At 46.3% G+C, this 26,722-nt stretch overlaps 1 protein-coding gene across 5 annotated transcripts in view; it reads right to left on the bottom strand.

The window, feature by feature from the left end:
* pask (PAS domain containing serine/threonine kinase) overlaps positions 1-26,722 on the bottom strand; it is a 103,032-nt gene that overhangs the window by 30,527 nt on the left and 45,783 nt on the right. For 3 of the 5 annotated variants that reach the window (XM_072474854.1, XM_072474855.1, XM_072474852.1), the window contains 5 exons: positions 23,166-23,353; positions 17,231-17,402; positions 14,813-14,905; positions 12,596-12,764; positions 1,900-3,209 (listed from right to left, as the gene is read on the bottom strand). In XM_072474854.1, coding sequence (XP_072330955.1) covers positions 1,900-3,209; positions 12,596-12,764; positions 14,813-14,905; positions 17,231-17,402; positions 23,166-23,353 — 1,932 coding nt within the window. The remainder of the gene's footprint in view (positions 1-1,899; positions 3,210-12,595; positions 12,765-14,812; positions 14,906-17,230; positions 17,403-23,165; positions 23,354-26,722) is intronic. The other 2 variants (XM_072474853.1, XM_072474856.1) reach the window with 2 other exon arrangements.

The raw sequence follows: 26,722 nt of genomic DNA, 5'->3' as shown, positions 1-26,722 counted from the left end.
TGTGGACTGTGCCTGTTCAGTTGTGATTTGTGATGTTTTGTGGACTGTGCCTGTTCAGTTGCGATTTGTGATGTTTTGTGGAGTGTGCCTGTTCAGTTGCGATTTGTGATGTTTTGTGGACTGTGCCTGTTCAGTTGCGATTTGTGATGTTTTGTGGACTGTGCCTGTTCAGTTGTGATTTGTGACTTTTTGTGGACTGTGCCTGTTCAGTTGCGATTTGTGACGTTTTGTGGACTGTGCCTGTTCAGTTGCGATTTGTGATGTTTTGTGGACTGTGTCTGTTCAGTTGCGATTTGTGATGTTTTGTGCACTGTGCCTGTTCAGTTGCGATTTGTGACGTTTTGTGGACTGTGCCTGTTCAGTTGCGATTCGTGACGTTTTGTGGAGTGTGTCTGTTCAGTTGCGATTTGTGACGTTTTGTGGACTGCCTGTTCAGTTGCGATTTGTGAAGTTTTGTGGACTGCGCCTGTTCAGTTGCGATTTGTGACGTTTTGTGGACTGCCTGTTCAGTTGCGATTTGTGACGTTTTGTGGACTGCGCCTGTTCAGTTGCGATTTGTGACGTTTTGTGGACTGCCTGTTCAGTTGCGATTTGTGATGTTTTGTGGATTGTGCCTGTTCAGTTGCGATTTGTGATGTTTTGTGGACTGTGCCTGTTCAGTTGCGATTTGTGATGTTTTGTGGACTGTGCCTGTTCAGTTGCGATTTGTGATGTTTTGTGGACTGTGCCTGTTCAGTTGCGATTTGTGATGTTTTGTGGACTGCCTGTTCAGTTGCGATTTGTGATGTTTTGTGGACTGTGTCTGTTCAGTTGCGATTTATGATGTTTTGTGGATTGTGCCTGTTCAGTTGCGATTTGTGATGTTTTGTGGACTGCGCCTGTTCAGTTGCGATTTGTGATGTTTTGTGGACTGTACCTGTTCATTTGCGATTTGTGATGTTTTGTGGACCGTGTCTGTTCAGTTGCGATTTGTGATGTTTTGTGGACTGTGTCTGTTCAGTTGCAATTTGTGATGTTTTGTGGACTGTGTCTGTCCAGTTGCGATTTGTGATGTTTTGTGGACTGTGTCTGTTCAGTTGCAATTTGTGATGTTTTGTGGACTGTGTCTGTCCAGTTGCGATTTGTGATGTTTTGTGGACTGTGTCTGTTCAGTTGCAATTTGTGATGTTTTGTAGACTGTGTCTGTCCAGTTGCGATTTGTGATGTTTTGTGGACTGTGTCTGTTCAGTTGCGATTTGTGTTGCTGTTCAGTTGCCATTTGTGTTGTTTTGTTTGTTGTGCGTGCTCAGTTGTGTTTTGTCAAGTGTTTTATGAAGACAATGTGAGCCAGTTCGATGTAAGCAATGCTTGCAGACTGGACAAGACTTTTATGTACACATACTGGCAGATTTCAGGTTAATCACAAGTAGCACTGTTTCATAGTGACACCAGGTTTAAATAATGGCAGGAATCATTAGGGTACCTAAACTGAACTTTGTTTTTAATGTTCCATTAATGCCCCAAAATCGCATTAGCCCAAGACAGACCAGTTTAATTGCTGTTTGGAAATTGCTTGAAAATTCCAGGTCTGAAAAAGGACACGGAATGACGGTCTCCTTCTGCAAAAAATTCTGATGACATGTGGAAACATGAAGCCCACACATCTGCTAACCCTCTTATTCAGATAAAAATATCATAAATTTCAGGGAAAGAAAACTCCACCACACCCAATATCAGGAGAACAGTCTAACGTGTCAAAAATATCAAGGTTTGACAGCTACTGCTGAAGGTCACTAGTATCAATATACTCAGCAATGGAACACTGATGAAGGGATCAAGTGATACAGCAAGTCATAAAGATTTTAACACACCAGATTTCAGTTACAATATCTTTGATTACACAATATTAAAATAACTTACATAGCCTGGAACCATCCCTGTGATAGCAGTTTCCAGTGTAGTTCCCTTCACTAATTTCACAGTTGGGCCTTGAAGAAACTTGACTTTTTAAGTGCTTCTGGGCTATGGGTGTTGATGTCACATGTCCCTCTAACACACCCTTACTTTCGGACACTTCCAGACAAGGACTGTGCCACAGTGGAAGATCACTGGCACTTAGCATCTCACTATTATAATGATCGCCCTGGCTGTAAATTGATTCTTCAGGCAAATCACCAGCCATCAATGCATGAACACATTGGCTGGTTAACTTTCCACTTTGGTCACTGCAGCTGGAGGTACCAGTACTCATTGGTTCGTCCATACCAGCTGCAGGGGAATCTGTCCTACTCCTCTCGGGTTCTGACTCAAGGTCTGAATCTATCATGTAGGGAGATGGGGTCCTGAGAAGTTCCGAGGTAGCACAAGAAGTGCCTGACTGATCTATAGAAACCAGCTCAGAGTCACTGCTGAGCTCCAGCTCTTTGAAACCACACAGCATCTGGTCAACATCAGGTTCAGCTATATTTTCAGCCTCTGTGCCACTTTGAATACATTGTCTCGCAGATAATTTCACTTGAGCATTTAGCCCTTCCAGAGAAACTCCTGTTTGCTTTCTATTGGAGGCATTCATTTGTTCTTTGTAGTCACCAGATAGCAGAGTAAGTGTGTGAGAGTGCCAAAAATTCCCTTCGTTGTCTGTATCTACAGCATTGCATTTACTACTGAGACACTTGAAAGACACAACTTTATCGCCATTATATTTCTTCTCTGAAATTTCCAGGTGGGTACTGTGGGTGCAGATTCTATTTTCTGGCCACACTTCATCCAGGATTGGAGTCCCTGGAGAATCACAGACATTGCTACATTGCTGTCTCATAAAGTTGTCGTTCCCATTCAAACTACTCGTCTCATCTCCTGGCAGACAGGTTGAGGTAATAAAAGTGGACAAGAGCGGATTTATCATGGGTGAATCTGGTAATGTGCCCACTCTGTCACAGACAGCTGCTGATGCCACTGAAATTGGACAATACCCACTTACACCAGTACAGTACAATGTCTCCTTAGAGTCCTTTGGAACTAATTGTTCTTGGCTTTTCTCACAATCAACTTCATCAAACTGAGATGGACAGCTCTCCGTCAGTTTTGCCCGGGGAGACAAAGTGGACGGAACCATGAGAAGATCCTGTGTACCAGTACTGTCCAAAAGTGGCATGGAATTATTGTTCTGGCCCAGAGGGTAATGTTGTTCAGCCTGGGCAATAAGTCCATTTGTGTTATCACTCCCTGGCCTGAAATGACAAAGTGTAGCATAATAGGACACATGTCTAGACACAAGGAAGACTCAAACAAAGCATTTTAAATTATGACACATATTAACATGAAATAATGGAAGCATTAATAATGGAAATAATGGAAGTTAAACATTATCCTTCGATTTCTGGGAGCTGGAAATGTTTTTAAGTCAAAGAGATGGGGTACAAGTATAGTGTGTCTGCCAGTTGTGAGAAATGGGTTTAGGTATTACTGTCCCAGATTCCAAAAATAATTCTCACAACACAAAACTATTCTTACACAACAGTCTTGTTCAGTAGGCAAAATGCAAGGATTATGTGGAAAATGTAGATGTAAAACCTATAGTGCAGTATAGATCAATCTCAAGTGGATATGAAAAAACCATAGGGCACAATCGAATGGCCTCATCACACATGACGCAGCTATTAGGCTCATTTAAATGTCTGCAGCCAATTCTCCCGAGGCCCGGGAACGAACACGCGTGCCTGTGAGACCTGCCATGGTGCCGATTAGCACTGGTCCACACAAACGTGGATGAGGCATAATGGTACCTGGGGGCGGGGGTCTACCAGGCCAACGGAGGCCCAGGGTGGTCATGCTCTGGACAGGGTAGTACCCTGCTACAGGGTCGAATGGAAATACCTCTTGAGATACTGGAGTGGTTTGGGCTTGGAACAGGGTTCACCTCCTGGGTAAAACTCCGATACAACGCTCCCATGGCGAGCGTACGGTCTAACAACACCAACTCCCGATACTTCCAGCTGCACCAGACAAGGATGCCCACTGTCCCTGCTGCTGTTCGCTCTAGCGATCGAGCCACTAGCAATTGCGCTCAGAGCAGCAAACAGCTGGAGGGGGATCCGAAGGGGAGGCAGAGAGCACAGAGTCTTACTCTATGCAGATGACCTGCTCCTTACATTTCGGACCCACAAAGCAGCATGGACGGAATCATCGCGCTCCTGAAAAAGTTTGGCGCCTTCTCGGACTACAAACGTAACATGAGCAAAAGTGAGATTTTCCTGGCACACCCACAAGTTGGGGGGGCAGCACTAACGGGACTGCCGTTTAAACAAGCCCGACACAAATTCCGCTACCTTGGGGGGGGAGGGGGCGGGCTAGCTCTCCCAAACCTACAAGTCTACCACTGGGCAGCGACGGCCGAGCGAATAAGGGGATGGATCAAGGAGCCAGAAGCCGAGTGGGTGCGTGCGGAAGAGGCCTCCTGCATGGGGACCTCCCTCTGGGCCCTCGCCACGGCGGCACTCCCATCCCCACCCAAAAAACACTCCAGCAGCCCGGTGGTGATAGCCACCCTCCAGTCCTGGAACCAACTGCAGCAGCAATTTGGCCTAACCAAAATGTCGGACAAAGCTCCCATCTGCAACAACCATAGGTTCACACCAGCGCTGACTGACGCCACCTTCAAAAAGTGGGGACAGGACGGAGGGACACTGACAGTCAGGGACCTATACACGGACGGCAGGATCGCAACACTAGATGAACTGACAGAGAAATTCCAGCTAGCCAGGGGGAACGAGCTAAGTTACCTGCAACTCGCAAACTTCCTACAAAAGGAGACAAGGACGTACCCACAACGCCACGACAGACATTACTGGGAGAGTTACTGGACGCAAGCATACTAGATAAAGGAAACTGTAGCGACATGTCTGACCGACTGGTAGACAGGGCCGACATCGTACTGGACGCAACAAGAAAGAAATGGGAGGAGGACGCGGGGACCGAAATAGGGTGGGGACTCTGGAGCGAAGCACTACATAGGGTCAACTCCACGTGTGCAAGGCTCAGCCTGACGCAACTAAAAGTGGTACATAGAGCCCACTTAACAAGAACCCGTAAGAGTAGGTTCCTCCCGGAGGTGGAGGATAGATGTGAACAGTGCCAAGGAGGCCCGGCCAACCCCGCCCACATGTTCTGGTCTTGCCCCAGACTCGCGGGGTACTGGACAGCCTTCTTCGAGACAATGTCCAAAGTGGTGCGGATGAGGGTGGAGCCATGTCCGAAAGTGGCGGTCCTCGGGGTATCAGACCAGCCAGATCTATTCCTGGGGAGGAGGGCAGACGCCCTTGCCTTTGCCTCCCTGATCGCCCGCCATAGAATCCTGTTCGGCTGGCGATCAGCAGCACCACCCAAAGCTGCAGACTGGCTGTCCGACCTCTCGGAATCTCTCCAAATGGAGAAAATCAAATTCACCATCCAAGGGTCAGACGACGGCTTCCACAGAACGTGGGAGCCATTCACCCAATTGTTCCGGGACCTGTTTGTGGCCAACGAACAAGCAGAAGAATAGCCAGTTAGCCAAGAATCAGAGGGAGAGATAGACCGGGGGGGGCGGTGCCAATTGTACAGAGTTGCTGTTGTTGAGCTGGTGCATAATACTTTACCAGTTACTTTATTTTTTTTAAATTTCTTTTTTATTATTGCTTTTTTTTTTTGGTATGTTTGCGTGTGCCCTTCCCTTCTAGATGTATCTTTTTAAAAAAAATATATATATTTATTCAAATTTTTCAACAAATACCCAAACGCCACCCCAAAAGAAACCCCCCCTCCCTCTTTTCCCCCCTTGGGCTGCTGCTGCTGCTGACTTCCTCCTAACGCTCCGCGAGATAGTCTAGGAACGGTTGCCACCGTTCTGAGTTCCCCTGCAGACCCTCGCAAGCTTGATGAACCCTGCCATGTCATTGACCCAAGCTTCCACACTAGGCTGCTTCGCATCTTTCCATAGTAGCAAGATCCTCCACCGGGCTACCAGGGACGCAAAAGCCAGAATACCGGTCTCTTTCGCCTCCTGCACTCCCGGCTCGTCCGAAACCCCAAATAATGCTAATCCCCAGCTCGGCGTGACCCGGGTATTCACCACCTTGGACATAGTCCTCGCCAAATCCCTACAAAACCCATCCAGTGCCGGGCACGACCAGAACATATGGACGTGATTTGCCGGGCTCCCCGAGCACCTCCCACATCTGTCCTCCACCCCAAAGAACCTACTCAACCTTGCCCCTGTCATATGCGCTCTGTGAGTAACTTTGAACTGTATTAGGCTGAGCCTGGCGCAAGAGGAAGAATTAACCCTACTCAGGGCATCAGCCCACAGACCCTCATCTATCTCCTCCCCGAGCTCCTCCTCCCACTTGCCCTTTAACTCCTTCTATATGTATCTTATTCTGTGTCCATAACGGTAAATATACTTTGTTCAAAAACCCAATAAAAAATATCTATTAAAAAAGGGTAGTACCCTACCACCTACTGCCAGGTGGGCACCCAGGCACCATCACAGGGGCATTGCAAGACAGCGCCAAGGTGCCCAGGTGCCAGGTTGCCTATGTCAGGGATGTCCTTAAGAGGTGGGGTGAGAGTGCTTTGAGGGTGCCTGGCCTTTTTCCTATATCAAATGCATTACCTGAAAATACACACTTTATTTTAAACGTGGCCTGAATTAAGAGATATATGGGTATAAAATAATTAACACCTCAAAGTGCATCCCGGAACATAATCTGTCATTTCTGTAAGAAGTTCAAAGATTGTGATTTATCTTGGAATTATAGAATGCTAATAGCACAAGAGGCCATTCAGTCTGTTGTGTCCCTGTTGGTTTTCTGGAAGAGCAACTCAGCTAGTCTCACTCCCTGGCTTTTCCCCTTAGCCCTACACATTTCTTCTTCCGATAATTAGCTAATTCTCTTTTGAAAGCCACAACAAAACTGCCGCCAATACACTCTCAGGCAGTGCATTCCACAACGACTGAGTAGATAAAAAAGATTTTCCTGGACTTCCGGTTGCGGTGATGCACTGCTAAGCCGCACGTTTCGGCAGCTCCCGTTCTAACGGACTTTTGGGCTCTTATCGGGAGCCCCAACGGAATTTTTTTTCGACCTAACCCAGTGTGGGGTGACGAAGGAAGGAGTCCCCCCGGGTGTATATAGAAAGGAGCGGCGGTGGTGGCCAGATTGCGAAGGATCCTTTGGAGCAGCGGCAGAGAAGAGAAGGGAGAAGCAAGATGGCGGCGGATGGAGCCCAAATGGTATGGGGCCCGGACCAGCAGGAGTTTCTCCGACGATGTGTGGAGCAGCTTAAGAAAGAGGTGCTGGTGCCGATGTTACTGGCAATCGAGGGACTGAAGGAAACACAAAAGGTCCAGGAGATGGAGCTCCGTGGAGTGAAGGCAAAGGCAGCCGAGAATGAAGATGAGATACAGGGTCTGGTGGTAAAAACGGAGACACACGAGGCACTACACAAGAGGTGCATAGAAAGGCTGGAAGCCCTGGAGAACAGCTCGAGGAGGAAAAACCTACGGATTCTAGGTCTCCCTGAAGGAGCAGAGGGAGCTGATGTTGGGGCTTATGTGAGCACGATGCTCCATACGCTAATGGGAGCGGAGGCCCCACGGGCCCCCTGGAAGTGGAGAGAGCGTACCGGGTCCTCGTGAGAAGACCAAAGGCAGGTGAAACACCAAAAGCAATAGTGGTGAAGTTCCATCGCTATATGGACAGAGAGATGGTCCTGAGCTGGGCCAAGAAGGCACGGAGTAGCAAATGGGAGAATGCGGTGATACGGGTGTATCAGGACTGGAGTGCGGAGGTGGCGAGAAGGAGGGCGAGCTTTAACCGGGCCAAGGCCGTGCTCCATAGGAAGCAGATAAAATTTGGGATGCTGCAGCCGGCGCGATTGTGGGTCACGCATCAGGGCAAGCACCACTACTTCGAGACAGCGGATGAGGCATGGACATTCATCCAAGAAGAGAAACTGGACCAGATTTGAGAGTTTGGTGTTTGGAGAGAAGCAGCGAGGTGGTGATACAGGAATGTAAAGTGGGGAAAGGGGAGGGCTATTGTACAGTAATGTTGGATGGGGAATTTCTCTCCCCCCGATGGGGGGGGGGGACACACGAAGAAATGTGGGCGCCGGTGGAAAAAGGGACAGGGAAGGGGAATGAGGGAACTGCGCCATAGGGGGCGGGGCCGAGGGGAAAGCGCAGGTATTTTCCCGCGCTATGGAAATTATAGCGGGAAAAAGGGCTATGTGATGGTGAGTGGCAGACTGCAGGGAGAGGCAGTTGTGCTGGTGAATGTATATGCCCCGAACTGGGATGACGCGGGATTCATGAAGCGAATGCTGGGACGTATCCCGGACCTGGAGGTGGGAAGCTTGGTAATGGGGGGGGATTTTAATACAGTGCTGGATCCAGGGCTAGACCGGTCCAGATCCAGGACCGGGAGAAGGCCGGCTGTGGCCAAGGTGCTTAAGGGATTTATGGAACAAATGGGGGGGGGGCATAGCCATTTCCGACCACGCCCCGCATTGGGTGGAATTGGAACTAGGAGAGGAAGGGGAGCAGCGCCCACTATGGCGACTAGATATGGGACTACTGGCGGACGAGGGGGTCTGCGGAAGGGTGAGGGGGTGTATTGAGCGATACTTGGAGGTCAACGACGATGGGGAGGTTCAGGTGGGGGTAGTATGGGAAGCGCTGAAGGCGGTGGTTAGAGGAGAGCTGATCGCCATCAGAGCCCACAAGGGGAAACAAGAGGGCAAAGAAAGAGAGAGATTAGTGCGGGAAATCTTGAGGGTGGATAAAAAATATGCGGAGGCCCCAGACGAAGGGCTATACAGAGAAAGACGAAGACTACAGACGGAGTTTGACCTGCTGACCACGGGAAAGGCAGAAGCACAGTGGAGGAAGGCACAGGGGATGCAATACGAGTATGGGGAAAAGGCGAGCCGGCAGTTGGCCCACCAACTTCGGAAGAGGATGGCGGCGAGAGAGATCGGGGGAGTTAGGGACGAAACGGGAAATATGGAGCAGAGAGCAGGGAAAGTGAACGAGGTGTTCAGGACCATTTATGAGAGGCTATATAAGTCCCAACCCCCGGGGGGAAAAGAAGGAATGTTACACTTTTTGGACCAGCTAAGGTTCCCAAAGGTGAAGGGGCAGGAGGTGGCAGGTTTGGGGGCGCCAATCGAGGTGGATGAGGTGATTAAAGGACTGGGGAACATGCAGGCAGGGAAGGCCCTGGGACCAGACGGGTTTCCGGTGGAATTCTACAGGAAGTATATGGATCTGTTGGCCCCGCTCTTGGCGAGAACCTTTAATGAGGCTAAGGAAAGGGGGATGCTACCCCCGACAATGTCGGAGGCGACGATATCGCTAATCCTGAAACGAGATAAGGAACCGCTGCAATGCGGGTCATACAGGCCTATCTCACTCCTAAATGTAGATGCCAAATTGCTGGCAAAAGTGATGGCGACAAGGATAGAGGACTGCGTCCCAGGGGTGGTGCATGACGACCAGACAGGGTTTGTAAAGGGGAGACAACTGAATGTTAATGTACGAAGGTTGCTGGGGGTGATGATGACGCCCCCACCGGAGGGGGAGGCAGAGATAGTGGCGGCGATGGATGCAGAGAAGGCATTCGATAGGGTGGAGTGGGACTATCTGTGGGAGGTGCTGAAGAGGTTCGGGTTCGGTTCGGTCAGACTCTTATATAGGGCCCCGGTGGCAAGCGTAGTCACAAACCGGCAAAGATCGGGGTATTTTCGGCTACATAGGGGTACAAGACAAGGGTGTCCCCTGTCCCCGTTACTGTTCGCGTTGGCAACTGAACCACTGGTCATAGCGCTGAGGGATTCTAAGAAGTGGAGGGGGGTGCTTAGAGCGGGAGAGGAGCACCGAGTGTCGCTCTACGCAGATGATCTACTGTTATACGTTGTGACCCGGTAGAGGGGATGCCAGAAGTAATGCAGATACTTAGGGAGTTTGGAGAGTTCTCGGGATACCAACTAAATATGGGGAAGAGCGAGCTTTTTGTAATGCACCCTGGGGAACAGGGAAGGGGGGTAGATGCTCTGCCGCTGAGGAAAGTGGAAAGGAACTTCCGATACCTGGGGATCCAGGTGGCCAGGAACTGGGGAACCCTGCATAGACTGCATAGGCAACAGGTGAGGGAATTTCCGCAGCTCCCGACGCAAGGGATCCAAGACAGAGTGATTTCTGGAGTATGGGTCGGAGAGGGCAAGGTGTCCGAAATATACCGGGAGATGAGGGACGAGGGGGAGGCGATGATAGAGGAGCTGAAGGGGAAATGAGAAGAGGAGCTGGGGGAAGAGATTGAGGAGGGGCTATGGGCTGATGCCCTAAGTAGGGTAAATTCCTCGTCCTCGTGTGCCAGGCTTAGCCTGATTCAATTTAAGGTTCTACATAGAGCACATATGACGGGAACAAGACTGAGCAGGTTTTTCGGGGTGGAGGACAGGTGTGGGAGGTGCTCGGGAAGCTCGGCGAACCACACACACATGTTCTGGTCGTGTCCGGCACTGGATGAGTTCTGGGGGGGGCGTGGCAAGGGTAATTTTAAAGGTGGTGAAGGTCCGGGTCAAGCCTGGCTGGGGGTTAGCTATATTTGGGGTTGCGGAAGGGCCGGGAGTGCAGGAGACGAAAGAGGCCGATATTTTGGCCTTTGCGTCCCTAGTAGCCCGGTGCAGGATTCTACTCATGTGGAAGGAAGCAAAACCCCCAGGCGTGGAGGCCTGGATAAACGACATGGCAGGGTTCATTAGATTGGAACGGATAAAATTTGCGCTGAGAGGATCGGCTCAGGGGTTCTCCAGGCGGTGGCAACCGTTCCTTGACTATCTCGCGGAACGATAATGAAAAGATAGAAATGGTAGCAGCAGCAACCCGGGGGGGGGGGGCGCGTTTTTGTTATTTGTTTTTTTTTTCTTTTTTAGTTGTCGTTATTAGTTCACTATATTATTTAAATAATGTTATTTACCAGTTAATGTATAATACCTTGTTGAGTTGTAAGAACGGAAAATTTTTGTTTGAAAAATTTTAATAAAATATATTTAAAAAAAAAAGATTTTCCTCTTATTGCTTCTGGTTCTTTGCCAATCATTGTAAATCGGTGTCCTATGGTTCTCAAACCAGGTGTCAATGGGAACGGTTTCTATCTATTCTGCCCAAACCCTTATGTCAAATCTCTCAATCTGTTCTTCGTGGGGAACAGCAGTCTCAGCTTTGCCAATCCATCCTCATCCCTGGAACCATTCTCCTAAGTCTTCTCTGCAGCCTCTCCAATGCCTTCACATCCTCCTTAAAGTGTGTTCCGCACAATTGGACACAGCACTCCAGTTAAGGTTGAACCAGAGTTTTCTAAAGATTCACCATAATTTCCATCCTTTTGTGCTCTCTGTCCCATTCACAAAGCGCAGAATCCTGTACGCCTGTTTAACTGCTTTCGCAAGCTTCCAGCCACTTGCACATGTATTCAGCTCCTCCACCCACTTCAGAATTCTGCCCTATATTTTGATATTGCCTTTCCTCATTCTTCCTACCAAAATGAATCACTTCACACTTGTCTGCATTAATTCTCTGCCACGTGTATTCCCATTTGACTAGTCTATATCCTCTTGAAGTCCTTCACTATCCCCACACGGTTCACATTACTCCAAATGTTTATCTTTTGCCTGTACATCCAAGTCTAGGTCATTAATATAAATCAAGAAAAGCAGAGGCCCCTGGGGATCCCAACTGATCCCCGAGGAACCCCACTACATACCGTCCTCCAGTCTGAAAAACAACCATTCATCATTACTCTCTTTTCTATCACTTTGCACTCTGGCTTCCACGTTCCCTTGCATCCTTTGGGCTTTAACTTTTCTGACAACACATTACATGGCGTAGGATTAAATGGTTTTTGGAAGTCCATCTATACTAACCACATCAACGGCATTACTCTCATCAATCCTCTCCAGCACCTCATTGGAAAATTCAAGCAAATTAATTAGACATGACCTGTCCATAACAAATCAGTGCTGGCTTTCCTTAATTAATCCTTTAACATCCAGGATGTCCAAGTGACTTGTTACTTTTGTTCCAGATTATGATTTCTAAATGCTTTCCCACCACGGAGGTGAAAATGACTGGCCTTAGTTGCTGGGTTTATCCTTACACACCCTTTTTGAATTAGGGTGTAACATTTGCAATTCTCCAGTCCACTTGCATCTCTCCTGGATGTTAAAGGATATGTTGCCATCAGTGTAGAGGGAATTTTACTCTACTTCCAGTCTATGCCATGATTGCTGGTACTGGGTGCCTAAGTAGCACTGATATCTCTCTGCTGCATGGAACAATCCTAAAGTCATTCTCTCCATCTAAATCCAGTCTGCACAGCTTCAAGAATGAGATTGTCTATCAAATGTTCAGGGACAATCACGATTATTGAAAGGCTCCAGTGATACATCTCACAGTGAATGACTCAAGACAAGGTACTTCAGTAGAATGCGACCAACAGTTTCACAAATGAGTGCATCTATTATGCTAATTCTGGCAACTCGCGCTTCTCTTCACACATTTGTGTTTATTTACCTGCTGAAAGGAGTAGAGGTGACTTTGGGAGGTGACATAGTGGAAAGAAGACTGTCAGCAAGTAACCTTGAGCTGGTTCCAGTAAAAATTGGGACGTTCGGACCATTGCCACATCTTGTTTTTTCCTGCTGTATAAAAGCTGCATCTCCAGCAAGCAACGGGCTTGGATCTAAATTAGAAATCCATACATCGTAAGCACTTCAGTTATGATTCTAGGTTAGTAGCTACACTAACAGCTAATAAAGAGGTTGGCAAACAAAGTGGGTTCTCCTTCATTGTGCACTGTGTAACTGAGGAAATTGGGAGGATGTATAATTGCACTGCTCTGTGAACAAGATTATTTCCAACATAAAATACGAGCATCTGGTCGGATCCTATTGGGATTGGTGGAGCGGAGAAAGCAGCCAGGTTTCCTATTCCTGCTGGCCTCCAACAACATTGTTGGAAGAGCACTTTTACAAACATTTAGGGAAGACAGGGATAAGCTCTGCTGTAATGCCTCTTTTGGGCCTAACCCTAACACTCATCCTCAAGGTTCACATATGGCCAAGATACCAGAAGGCAACTAGCTCCTTCTTTACCATAACCCAACTAAACAATCAAAACATTGAATAGGAGAAGGGGGTACATTTATTGGAAAAGGAGCAAAAAGAAAAAAAAACTGTTTCCAAGCTCCATGCATTGCAGAAGATCATATTCCCCAAGTGAAGATAAAATACAGGAGGGGATGAACCCATAAAGCATGACTTCAGGCTTAAATTGGACAAATGCAGGACATCTTATACGACAATTGATTAATCTCTCTGAAATGGCACCCACTGACATCTTTATTTCACATTTTATAGGCTTTACGTCTAAAGACAATCTAAATAGCCAATATAGGAGGAAAATGCACTGGCCAATAGCCTTCTCCTTTCAATGGCTAAACAAAAGAAGTCTGCTGAATCTGGATGGAAAACCTGACCGAATATCAGCTGCACATTCCACAACATGCAAATGTGTAAATTATTAACTTTTCTAGTTTGAATTTGAACAAAAGCTTGGCAGCTAACTGTTCCCTGGTGCATTCTCCATGGCAATGCTTCTACCAATCAGAATCCATTTGCCAATGAATCAGCATTCTCTTCTCTTGCAGTATAAATTGTTGTTCCTTTACAATTGGTATTCTTGTGAACTGCCCTGATGAGTGCAAGGAAAAAAGCTTTGGCAGTATTTCTCTTTTTTCAGCAATTTATTTAGTAAACAAAAAAAGAAAGAGGGCTTTTGACTTCAAAATGTCCCGAAAATTTTACAGCTCATGAAATATGGTTGCAATGCACTGCAAGGTGCCACAAATGGCAACATAATAATCACCAGGTCATCTATTTTTTAGATGTGTTGGCTGAGAGATAAATGTTCGCCAGGATACCGAGAATTCCCTTCCTCTTCTATGAATAATGCCATGATCTTTTACATTCACCTGATGTCCCGGTTTAACCTCTCATCCAAAAGATGGTAGCTCCGACAGTGAAGCACTCCCTCAATACAGCACTGAAGTGTTAGCTCAGATTTTGCACTCAGGTCTATGGAGCAGGATTTGAAACCACAAGTATCTTGCTCAAAGGCAAAACTGAAACCACAGTTGACAAATGTACATTGTACCTACAAACAACTTTAATGTTGACTTTTTTAAAAAATGATAAAATGGAAATGATAAATGGGACTGAATTTTAACAGTTAAAAATTACAAGTATTGGGTCAAATGTTAATTTAAATTTAGGGCGGCACAGTGGTTAGCACTGCTGTCTCACCGCGCCAGGGGCCCGGGTTCAATTCCGACCTCGGGCGACTGCCTGTGTGGAGTTTGCACATTCTCCCCATATCTGCGTGGGTTTTGTCTGGGTGCTCCGGTTTCCTCCCGCAGTCCAAAGGTGTTCAGATTAGCTAGATTGGCCATGCTAAATTGCCCGTTAGGGTGGGGTTTCAGGAAGAGAGTGGGAAATTGTGCTTAGGGTGGTCTTTTGAAGGGTTGGTGCAGACTTAATGGGCTGAATAGCCTTCTTCTGCACTGCAGGGATTCTTCCATTTAATAAAACAGAGCAAGATCCTCAGGTTCAATCCAGAATATGACTAGTCATCTGTAGTACAGCTCATTCCCCCCTCCACCTCCTACATGCATTCAAGTTGCACCTTTCACCTCCCCACTCCGCACCCCTAATCCCATACATCATACTGTACCTTTTTTCATCGTAGCAGATACTATAGGGAGTATGTTAGGTGCCTCGATGTCACTGCCCAGTGGGTTAATGTTACCTGCACCATGTTGGTCATCTAAACACAAACACAACCCAGAGAAACAGGCCAAGAAGAAAGAAAGAAATACCACGAAAAGAGAAAAAGAGAATGTCAGTCAGTAAGGAATAAAAGCATTCCTACTCGTAGTATAAGCCAGAACAAATATTCACCCATTGAAAACAATGTGAGCAGGTAGGTCACTGAATATTGCCATTATGATTTTTACATTCAGTCTTACCTTTGATTCACAGTGACTGCTCAGTGCGAGATTCGCACATGCTCTCATTGTGATAAACAGGAGAAAAAAGCACCAACATAAACTAGCCAAAAGCACCACCAATAGTATTTTTGCAAAACAATTCAAAAAATCCAAATCATCACTTTCTCCTTCCTCACCCCCAAAGTCCACATATGATAAAAGGTACAAGGACACTTCTGACTTAAGAGAGCAAAGTCCATACTGGAGACTAACTGCTTAGCTTAGTGCTGCTGAGATCATATCTGATCAAGGCCAGGTTCACGCAGACCAGGTTCAAAGAACGGAACCCTTACCACGCTTCAAAGAAAATCAGTTTAGCACCATCAAGCATGATAATGACTTTTAAATTCAGTCATGTCCCCTAAAGTTCTAATTTTAAAAAAATATTACACCATGCACTATTAAATGTATGCAGCTAATTAAGTCTGTTTTTTCTCTTTTTTTTTGTCTTTTAAAAAAATAAATTTAGATTACCCAATTCTCTTTTTTCCAATTAAGGAGCAATTTAGCATGGCCAATTCATCTAGCCACACATCTTTTTGGGTTGTAAGGGTGAGACACACGCAGACAAGGAGAGAATGTGCAAACTCCACACGGACAGTGACCCAGGTCCGGGATCGAACCTGGGACCTCGGCGCAGTGAGGCAGCAGTGCTAACCATCGTGCTGCCCTTGGAAGGTTGGATTTGATAAATGTGATCATTTTTGGGCTGGCAACAGAAAACAACCATGACAGTTATCAAAATGTTGCAAAAATCACATCTCATTCACGCAGGCCTTTCACAAAAGGGAACCGTCCCTCCTACCCAGTCTATTCTCAGTGTATTGCAATATGGTTTACATTTAATGCCCTGTGGTCAACTGGGATAGGCAATAAATACTGCCACATCCCAAGATAAAAAATAAATTGATAATATCAAATCTGACCTGGAACCTCAAACTGCACAGGGCTGATTGACTGTGGTTCACTGTTATTCGCCTAACTGCGATACTGGCAAAGATCTTACCCACTTGCTGATGGCCATTCATGTTGTGGCAATTGCAAGTAGTAAACCATGTTTCTCACAGTGCTCTTCTATGGACCAAGCTGTTAATTCATCTGAAAACAGGCCACTAACATGCAGTTTTCAAAGAAATAGATGGAATATTAGAATACAATTTGAAAAGCATGATAAAAATCCCATGCATTAACTTTAAAAAAGGCATTTGCATATGAAATTATAAATCAGTGGGCCCAATTATAAAATTCATAATAAAAGATTGGGCCTGCAGATTAGGTACACGGATGAATCCAGCAAGGTGACATACTGTTGGTCTTTTGCAATTAGTACATAACCAACAGCAAGAATAACATCAAAATATGCAGTGAATAGCGTTCTCAGGAACTGGCAAACCTTAGTCCCAAAGAATGAGTGGGCTTATTTTAAATCCTGCATTATTGAGTAATAATAATAATAATCGCTTATTGTCACAAGTAGGCTTCAATGAAGTTACTGTGAAAAGCCCCGAGTCGGCACATTTCGCGCCTGTTCGGGGAGGCCGGTATAGGAATTAACCCCGCGCTGCTGGCATTGTTCTGCATTACAAGCCAGCTGTTTAGCCCACTGTGCTAAATCAGCCCGGAGTACAAACTGAGTACAAACACGGTGCTTAAAATGTGTTGAAGTCTCCTTTCTCAGGACGGTGAAGACCTGATGTGGTGTCACATTAGGCTCAGTACACATCGCCTCACTCAGCTTAATTTAATAATTTGGTCATGGTAATACTTTTAATCTATTAAGGAGGCCAGACTCCTAATAGCCATTGGCTTGGAGTCTACCAGTTTGTGCCAGTGACTTGAATGACAATTTACTTAACACCTATAAAAAGCAGCAAGAGTTTACGAATTAATCTGCCTGGGATACAAGTGTTGGTATTTCCTTATTACTTTTACAAAAATCAGTTCAATTCAGATGGTTACTGCTGGTGCCTTCTTTCTTCCACATCTACTTTACATTACAACTAACTACAGCAGCAAAGCAGGAGGAGGGCAGATGCTAGCATTAACAGAATCAGACAGAGGTGAAGGCAAGTGAAAAGTTTATTTTGTGATGTTCAACATACCCTCCATATTGTCAGATAGCACTGAATAACTATGACACCCTCCTTCACTCGCCTCACCATTACGACACACTTCTACCTCGTCGGCAGCATCATCCAGGGGTGGTAATGGAAGAAAACCATCATCAATTGGATCCATGTAGTCATAGAAACCAGGGATTAGGAACGTAATATTCTAGAAAATAAAAATACTTCCATCTCAGAATAATCCAAATGATGAAATGTATTAAAATCAGATTCTTTACATATCCCACATACAAAACACACCTTGAGTCCTTTTTTTTAACATAAATATTAACCCAATTTGAGCTAATTCCTCTGTTGCAAATAGCAGCTAAAAATAAATTCAGACAAATCTCATTCACTAATTTTAAATCACTCAAAATTAATATTTTGAATATTATTATATATTAATATTCAAAATGTCCACTCTCAAAACCAGGCACAATTGTTAGAATTCCCTTGCAAAATAACTCCCTGGTGATGCCTCTAATTAATCCTGAGGGGTTATTTGGTTACATTGAAGGCATTCTAATATTTCAGGCAGAACATCCATGTATTAGTCAGGACATGTAAAATTAAATATTTTGTTGCTGCAGATGTAGGGAGATACCCTTTGAGCATGGAATCTACTTGCTTTTTAGTTCATGCATCTTTTGAATCAAGCATGGAAGCTAATAAAAAAGCTACTCCCCTCATGTTAAGTACACAGTTTGACTTTTGGACGACTGCTTTTTGCCTATTGTCGTTGCAGTGCCATTCTTCAATCGGGGCCTCAGGCTTGCCTTTTCACTTCAGTCCCCAATTTAGGATCTTTCAGCTGGGACTTTCCTCCTGATTTTTTGCGACTCTGTGCTTCCACAACTTTCCAGGCCAATTTGTGCGTCAATCAGCATCAGTTCCCCTAATTCGCAAACTCCAGCCCAGAGAACATATGAAAAAAAGGCAGAACCTAATTGTGGTGATATGCCTATGGGCCATATCAAAGAACAAAGAACAATACAGCACAGGAACAGGCCCTTCAGCCCTCCAAGCCTGCGCCAACCATGGTACCTGCCTAAACTACAACCATATATGCACTTAGAGTCTGTATCCTTCCATTCCCACCCTATTTATATCTTTGTGTCGATGCCCCTTAAATACCACTATAGTACCTGCTCCCACCACCTCCCCAGGCAGCGCGTTCCATATATTTACCACCCTCTGTAAAAAAAGCTTGCCTCGCAGTTGGATGGTGTGCGACCTCCAACCAGCAGGTGGCGGCACAGACACCATGCGGTCTTTATACCACCTGTGACTCGGATATAAAGGGAGCAACATCCAGCCATCATCAAAAGAAAATTGAGAGAGTAATAAGACGTACATGTGAATGGTCAGTGCTAGGTGCAAGTTCCAGAGTAGTTAGCAGACTCCATGATAACGTGCTCTGTACCAGAATGCTATCTTATCACACGAGACTCAATGAAAGATTCTGATTTGGACAAGTCGAAGTGTTTGGTGAGTTCTTTCGTGAAGTACAAAGGATCAAACACAACACTAATAAAGGGATGAAAGTGAGGGTAACTGGTAATGAATAGATAGACAACTAAAAGCAGGGGAGAATACAGAGAACAGTTGAGTGAGTTAAGATTTTCATTTGCACTGTTGGGGAATGGAGATGTGCTTGTTTTGATCTTGGTCTTTTTCTGTTGGGCAATTGTGTGGGGATTGTTTGATGTTGGAGTTTGTTTGTATGAGCGGGGGGTGGAGGGTGGGGAGAGATAAATAGGTGGGAGACTATCCGGCGTCAGGGACGGGGGCCACCAAGCTAGCTGGGTGAAGTAGTTCTCGGAAGCGCAGTGAGGGGTGTGCATATGTCTGGTTTAGTAAAGGGGTTGGGTTACAGGGTGTTGTTACTGTGGGGGGGGGGGGGGGGGGGATGAATGTTCTGCTGACGAGGGAGGGACTTGGGCTGAGGGACAGAGAGGAGGTTGGGGGCTGCCTGGGGATGGACTGGTGGAGGTGCGGAGCACGGGCTGGAGGCGGGCCTAAAAAAGGGGATGGCTGATTGGCGGAGGGGTTGCAATGAGCCCCCAACTAGGCTGATCACCTGGAATGTTCGAGGGTGAAATGGGCCGTTCAAAAGGGCACGTGTGTTCGTGTCTCTTAGGGGATTGAAGGCGGCCGTGGTAATGTTGCAGGAGACGCACCTTAGAGTAACGGACCAGGTTAGACTGAGGAAAGGCTGGGTCAGTCAGGTTTTGCACTCGGGACTAGATTCAAAGACTAGAGGGGTCGCGATCCTGATCAATAAGCGGGTGGTGTTTGAATAGTCTCGGACATGGGAGGTCGGTACATTATGGTCAGTGGGAAGCTAGAGGGGGTGCAGGTGATATTAGTAAATGTATATGCGTCAAATTGGGATGATGCGGAGTTTATAAAGAGGATGCTGGGGAAGATACCGGACCTGGACTCGCACAGGTTGGTCATGGGAGGGGACTTCAACACAGTTATGGACCCTGGCTTGGACCGGTCAAGCTCGAAAACGGGCAGGGTGCCAGCAATGGCAAAGGAACGAAGAGGGTTCATGGAGCTGATGTGGGGGTGGGGGGGGGGGGGGTGGGGGGTGGATCCATGGAGATTTGGGCAGCCAAGGGTGAAGGAGTTCTCCTTCTACTCACAGTTGCATAAAGTGTTTTCCCCGGATTGATTTCTTTATTTTGAGCAGGGCCTTGCTGGCTGGGGTGGTGGACACAGGGTACTCGCGATTACAATCTCAGACCATGATTCACACTGGGTTGACCTGCAAGTTAGTAAAGACAGTAACCAGCGCCTGCACTGGAGGTTTGATGTGGCACTTTTGGCGGATGAAGGGGTGTGCGAGCGGCTGAGGAAATGCTACCTGCAGGTCAAAAGACACGGGGGAAATTTCAGCAGTGGTGGTGTGGGAAGCACTGAAGGCAGTGGTCAGGGGGGAGCTGATCTCGATCCGGACCCATAGGGCGAAGGTGGACAGGGCAGAGACGGACTGACTGGTAAAGGAGATACTACAGATTGATAGGAGGTATGCGGAGACCCCAGAGGCAGGGCTTTTAAGGGAACGGCGGAGGTTACAGGCGGAGTTTAGCTTGCTGACCACAGAGAGGGCGGTGGAGCAGCTGAGAAAGGCATGTGGGGGGCAATCTATGAACATGGAGAGAAGGCCAGCAGAATGCTTGCACAGCAGCTTAGGAAGAGAGAGGCAGCCAGGGAGATAGGGAAAGTAAAGGACGGAGATAGAGTACATAGAAAACATAGAAGAATACAGCACAGAACAGGCCCTTCGGCCCACGATGTTGTGCCGAACTTTTGTCCTAGATTAATCATAGAATTTACAGTGCAGAAGGAGGCCATTCGGCCCATCGAGTCTGCACCGGCTCTTGGAAAGAGCACCCTACCCAAGGTCAACACCTCCACCCTATCCCCATAACCCAGTAACCCCACCCAACACTAAGGACAATTTTGGAAACTTAAGGGCAATTTATCATGGCCAATCCACCTAACCCGCACATCTTTGGACTGTGGGTGGAAACCGGAGCAAACCCACGCACACACGGGGAGGATGTGCAGACTCCGCACAGACAGTGACCCAAGCCGGAATCGTACCTGGGACCCTGGAGCTGTGAAGCAATTGTGCTATCCTGGGGACCTGGTTGATGATTCAGTAGGGATTTCTACAGCAGGCTGTACAGGTCGGAACCCCTAAGGGGCCGGAGGAGATGAGGCACTTTTTGGAGGGGCTGAATTTCCCAAAGGTGGACAGGGAGCGGGTAGAAGGGCTGGGGGCCCCAATCTGTGCAGATCTTTCCACTAGTTCACAATATTCTGCAAGGGATCACCTCAACAATGCACAAAGAATGAAGAGGATCTAACTGACCATGAGTGAGGCTGTGCCAAAAGGTAAATATTATCAGGTTTTGTACATAGTGAAGTTGAATAGACGAGTGAGTCACGCCAAAATATAGAGTTCTGGACATCTTACACTTATGAAAACAGTTTGAAAAAGAAATGTGGTCTTTTCAATGAGACATGGAAGAGTAAAAGGGAACTTAAAAGCAGTTTCAAATCAAGAACTATTTTTAGCAGGTAAACAATGAAAACAACTCAGTCTCTAAACTAGAGCATTTCTTTCAAATTAGGAGCTGGGAAATTAAAATTTTCAATCGGGGTAAGTAGAACAGTGGGTGAATTAATAAGAGTACAAGTACAGAGCAGGACCAGAGGGCCTTTTCTTCAGATCATGGATGGACCTGTTGCTTGCAGTTCCTGCACTATGTGAGAACTTCAGGACACTTCACATAGGAAGTGTGCCCAACTGCTTCAATTTGAGCTCGGTATTTCCAAGCTTATGAGGCAGGTGGAGCATCACGATGAATCAGCCTGGATTGTACATTCCAGGAGGTGGCCACCCCTCAGGCAGTATGTGTTCAGGATAGTAGATAGGTGGTCATCAGGAAGAGTAGGCAGAGGCAGGAAGTATAGGGGTGTGTGGCAATCTGAAACAGGTACTCAGCATTGGAGACTGCTAGGGGCGACAAAAGCTTGAAAGGCTGTGGCACCCATAAACAAGGGACTGCATAGGAGAGAACAGCAAACAGTAGAAATGCGGTCGTTACAGGAGATTCCATGGTCTAGGGGGACAGACTGGCATTTCTATAACTTCTGCATCTTGGATAGTGTGTTACTTCCCCAGTGCCAGAGTAAAGAACAATAGAGAGAGGATGTAGAATATGCTGCAGGGCAAAAAGAGTGAGCCAGAAGTTATGGTACATGTTGGTACCAATGGCACAGATAGGGCAGGTATTGAGGTCCTAGGGTCAGATTTTCAGAAGCTATAGGGAGGAAGTTAAAAAGTAGGACCTCAAAGATAGTAATCTCTGGATTACTCCCAGTACCATGTGCCGAGCAAGAGTAGAAACAGGAAGATAGGGTGGATCAATGCATGGCTTGAGGCATGGGGGCTTCAGATTCTTGGGACATAAGCAGCAGTTCTGAGGAAGAAGGCACCTATTCAAAAGGAATGGTTGCACCTCAACAGGACGTGGACAAATGTCTTCACAGGAAGGTTCACTAGCATGATTTAAACTAAATTGTCATGAAGATGGGCACCAGCATATGGAAGTAGAAAAGAAGAAGGTGCATAAACTGAGAGCGCTGGACAGTATCAGAGAAGGGAATAGTTCCATATTCAATCGGAGCGGCAAAGAAGGACTACGAGGAATGCAAAGACACGTTTACAATTCATGCATGTAAATATACAAAAAGTGTAGTGGATAAGGTTGAGGAGGTATAAAGACAAATAATTGGGTAGGAATATGATATTATGGCAACAGAAACGTGGCTGAAAAATGCTGATGACTAGGCTCTTAATATGCAAGAATACGAAGTGTTCAGAAAAGATAGGGAAAGACACATTGAGAAAGTGGTTAGCAAAGCAAATGGGATCTTGGGCTTCATAAATAGATACAGAGTACGAAAACAGGGAAGTTATCCTCAATAAAGCTTTGGTTAGGCCACAACTAGAGTATTACATCCAGTTCTGGTTACCACTCTTTAGGAAGGATGTGAAGGTCCTTGGGCGGGCGGAGAGTTGGTTTACCCGATTGTTTCCCGGGATGGAGGATTTTAGCTCCAAGTTAGGTTGGAGAAGCTGAGTGGATTGTTCTCCTTGGAGCAGAAGTGATTATGGGGGATGTGATAGAGATGTACCAGATTATGACAGGTGTAGTTACGGTAGACAAAAAAAAGGTGTCCCCCCACTAGCTGATGATATAAGAACTAGGGAGACACTGATTTAAGGCAGGGTGAATGCGAAGAATTTTTTTAACACAGCGAGTGCTAATGACCTGGAACTCATAGCCCAAGAGGGTGTGGAAGTAGAGACAATCAATGCCTCACAAACAGCCTTTCACAATCTTACCTTGCCCAGTAATTCTCTGTTCTCATAGCCAAACAGCATCAGAGAAAAGTTATTATTCAAACTGTGGACTGCTCCATCTGGCAGGAGAGTGATCAGTCCACTGATGGTTGTGAAAACCCACACAACTCCTGAGAAAACCACCTCTGTGCCAGTGATTGCCTGACTCGCATCATCTTCCTCAGATTCAGCTGGGGGGAAAAAAATAAAGCAAACCTTTCATACAAAGTAAACTTGTTTTACAAAAACATTACAGGAGAGTCGTAAAGTATTTGAGGACCCAACAAAATAGTATCGAAAAATCCGGTATCTGGACAAAATCCACCAGTTTATTCAGTGGCGACTGTATTACCGCGCTATCTGCTTTCTATTGCTTGATGCTGAGGAAGTGCATTCTCCCTGGTCTAACAGATCATGTGAATTGAATCTGGAACACTCTCATCCCGTCCCCTGGGTAGGCAACCAAAGCGGACCACAATTGGAACCCAAACTGACAATTTCATTCCGAGAAGCCACAGGATGGTTGTTTTGAGAAGTTGAAAAGTTAACATTGCTGCAGTAGCTGTAGTTAAAGAACGTTTGTTGGCACAGAGTGGGACAATCATTACTATGCATCAAACTCATGCTTTCACTTACTGATAGTGGACATGCACACTTGGGGGGGGGGGGGGGGGGGGGGGGGGGGGGGGGGGAGTGACTAAGAAAAATATGCTACCCTTCAGTAGTAGGTAGTGGTGGAAGGGGAGTTTGGAAAGTACACATGAGGAAGGGTGGGTGAGATAAAGCTATTGTCAGCATCGACTTAGGCAACAGGTATTAGACACAATAACGAGTTAAAGCGGAGGGGGTCAATAGTGGCAGGAAATCAATGGGTATGGAGAAGTGATGGGAAGAGAGAGGATTAACAAGGGCAGCAAGCAAAGGGATGCTCTAAAAATTGCATTTCTCCTTCACCTGCCACCAATGCACCCTGCAAACCCCATCCCCTCCCAGCCAAGAGAAAAGCAAAGCACAGAATGAAGCAGGAAACCAAGATGAGCAAAGAAAGACACAAAAATCAGTAATTAATCAAATAAAGGTAAAGAAACAGGATTTTTCATAAGAGAAACAGGATTTTTGATAGAGGAGAAACCGTTTCCACGAGGAGGGTCTGTAAACAGAGGGCACAAATCATTGGTAAAAGAACAAAGGAGACTGGAGGAATCTTTTTGTATTAATGCAGCGAGTTACAATGATCTGGAATGCACAGATAAATTCTTGAAGAGGCTAAATTAGCAGAGCTAAGAAGAGCATGGGAGTGTGACGAAGGTAATCGTATAAGCTCGTCCAAACGTCCATCACATGCATGATCAGCCCAAATGGCCTCTGTGCTGTAAGATTCTATAATGCTATTACAGGAGAAAGATCAAATGTGTTCTCTGACTTATATGAGGCGAGTTGGACTGCACTGGGAAAATCAGCTTTGAACATATGAAAGTGAGTAATACAAAAGACCTGTGGATCTATTAAATCCTTTCATATCATCATGGTGTATGAAAGTTACACCACAAACCCCAGACACCCCATCAAACCCTCAATCAGCCACATTCATGCAATTGCCTGGGAGGAGCAATGTACAAAAAAATTATAATAACACAGGGTTTCCCAAACTTTGAGCCACTGAACTCTTACTGTCCTCGCTAGAGCATCAAGGAGCCCAGAATTCCCCCAGCCTACTCATTTAAAGAGGCCCAAATTCCCACCGGTTCCTTTCCAGAGACCTGAAAACACCCCTCCTTTCCCAAGGCCTGAAATCCCTGATCCTTTCCCGAGGCCTGAAAACCCAGTTTCTTTCCCAAGGTCAGAAATCCCAGTTCCTTTCCAGAGACCTGAAAATCCCATTACTTTCCAGAGACCTGAAAATCCCCGCTCCTTTCCAGAGATCTGAAAATCCCCGCTCCTTTCCAGAGATCTGAAAATCCCCGTTCCTTTCCAGAGATCTGAAAATCCCGGTTCCTTTCCAGAGATCTGAAAATCCGATTCCTTTCCCGAGTCCTGAAAACCCCATTCCATTCCAGAGATCTGAAAATCCCGGTTCCTTTCCAGAGATCTGAAAATCCGATTCCTTTCCCGAGTCCTGAAATCCTGGTCCTTTCCAGAGATCTGAAAACCCCATTCCTTTCCAGAGATCTGAAAATCCCCGCTCCTTTCCAGCAATCTGAAAATCCCCGCTCCTTTCCAGAGATCTGAAAATCCCCGTTCCTTTCCAGAGACCTGAAAATCCCATTACTTTCCAGAGATCTGAAAATCCCCGCTCCTTTCCAGCAATCTGAAAATCCCCGCTCCTTTCCAGAGATCTGAAAATCCCCGTTCCTTTCCAGAGACCTGAAAATCCCATTACTTTCCAGAGATCTGAAAATCCCCGCTCCTTTCCAGCAATCTGAAAATCCCCGCTCCTTTCCAGAGATCTGAAAATCCCCGTTCCTTTCCAGAGACCTGAAAATCCCATTACTTTCCAGAGATCTGAAAATCCCCGCTCTTTTCCAGCAATCTGAAAATCCCCGCTCCTTTCCAGAGATCTGAAAATCCCCGTTCCTTTCCAGAGATCTGAAAATCCGATTCCTTTCCAGAGTCCTGAAATCCTGGTCCTTTCCAGAGATCTGAAAATCCCCGCTCCTTTCTAGAGACCTGAAAACCCCATTCCATTCCAGAGATCTGAAAATCCCCGTTCCTTTCCAGAGACCTGAAAATCCCATTACTTTCCAGAGACCTGAAAATCCCCGCTCCTTTCCAGAGATCTGAAAATCCCTGTTCCTTTCCAGAGATCTGAAAATCCCCACTCCTTTCCAGAGATCTGAAAATCCCCGTTCCTTTCCAGAGACCTGAAAATCCCCGTTCCTTTCCAGAGACCTGAAAATCCCATGACTTTGCAGAGACCTGAAATTCCGATTCCTTTCCCAAGTCCTGAAATCCTGGTCCTTTCCAGAGACCTGAAAACCCCATTCCTTTCCAGAGATCTGAAATCCCGTTCCTTTCCAGAGACCTGAAAATCCCATTACTTTCCAGAGACTTGAAAATCCCGTTCCTTTCCAGAGGCCTGAAATCCTGGTCCTTTCCAGAGACCTGAAAACCCTATTCCTTTCCAGAGATCTGAAATCCCGTTCCTTTCCAGAGATCTGAAAATCCCCGCTCCTTTCCAGAGATCTGAAAATCCCGGTTCCTTTCCAGAGATCTGAAAATCCGATTCATTTCCCGAGTCCTGAAATCCTGGTCCTTTCCAGAGATCTGAAAACCCCATTCCTTTCCAGAGATCTGAAAATCCGATTCCTTTCCCGAGTCCTGAAATCCTGGTCCTTTCCAGAGATCTGAAAATCCCATTCCTTTCCAGAGATGTGAAAATCCCCGCTCCTTTCCAGAGACCTGAAAACCCCATTCCTTTCCAGAGATCTGAAAATCCCCGTTCCTTTCCAGAGACCCGAAAATCCCATTACTTTCCAGAGACCTGAAAACCCCATTCCTTTCCAGAGATCTGAAAATCCCCGCTCCTTTCCAGAGATCTGAAAATCCCCGTTCCTTTCCAG

The sequence above is a fragment of the Scyliorhinus torazame genome, chromosome 14 (genome assembly GCF_047496885.1).
Source record: "Scyliorhinus torazame isolate Kashiwa2021f chromosome 14, sScyTor2.1, whole genome shotgun sequence".
Classification (NCBI taxonomy): domain Eukaryota; kingdom Metazoa; phylum Chordata; class Chondrichthyes; order Carcharhiniformes; family Scyliorhinidae; genus Scyliorhinus; species Scyliorhinus torazame.
The sequence above is the reverse complement of the archived record's forward strand: the minus strand, read 5'-3'. Positions and strand labels throughout refer to the sequence as shown.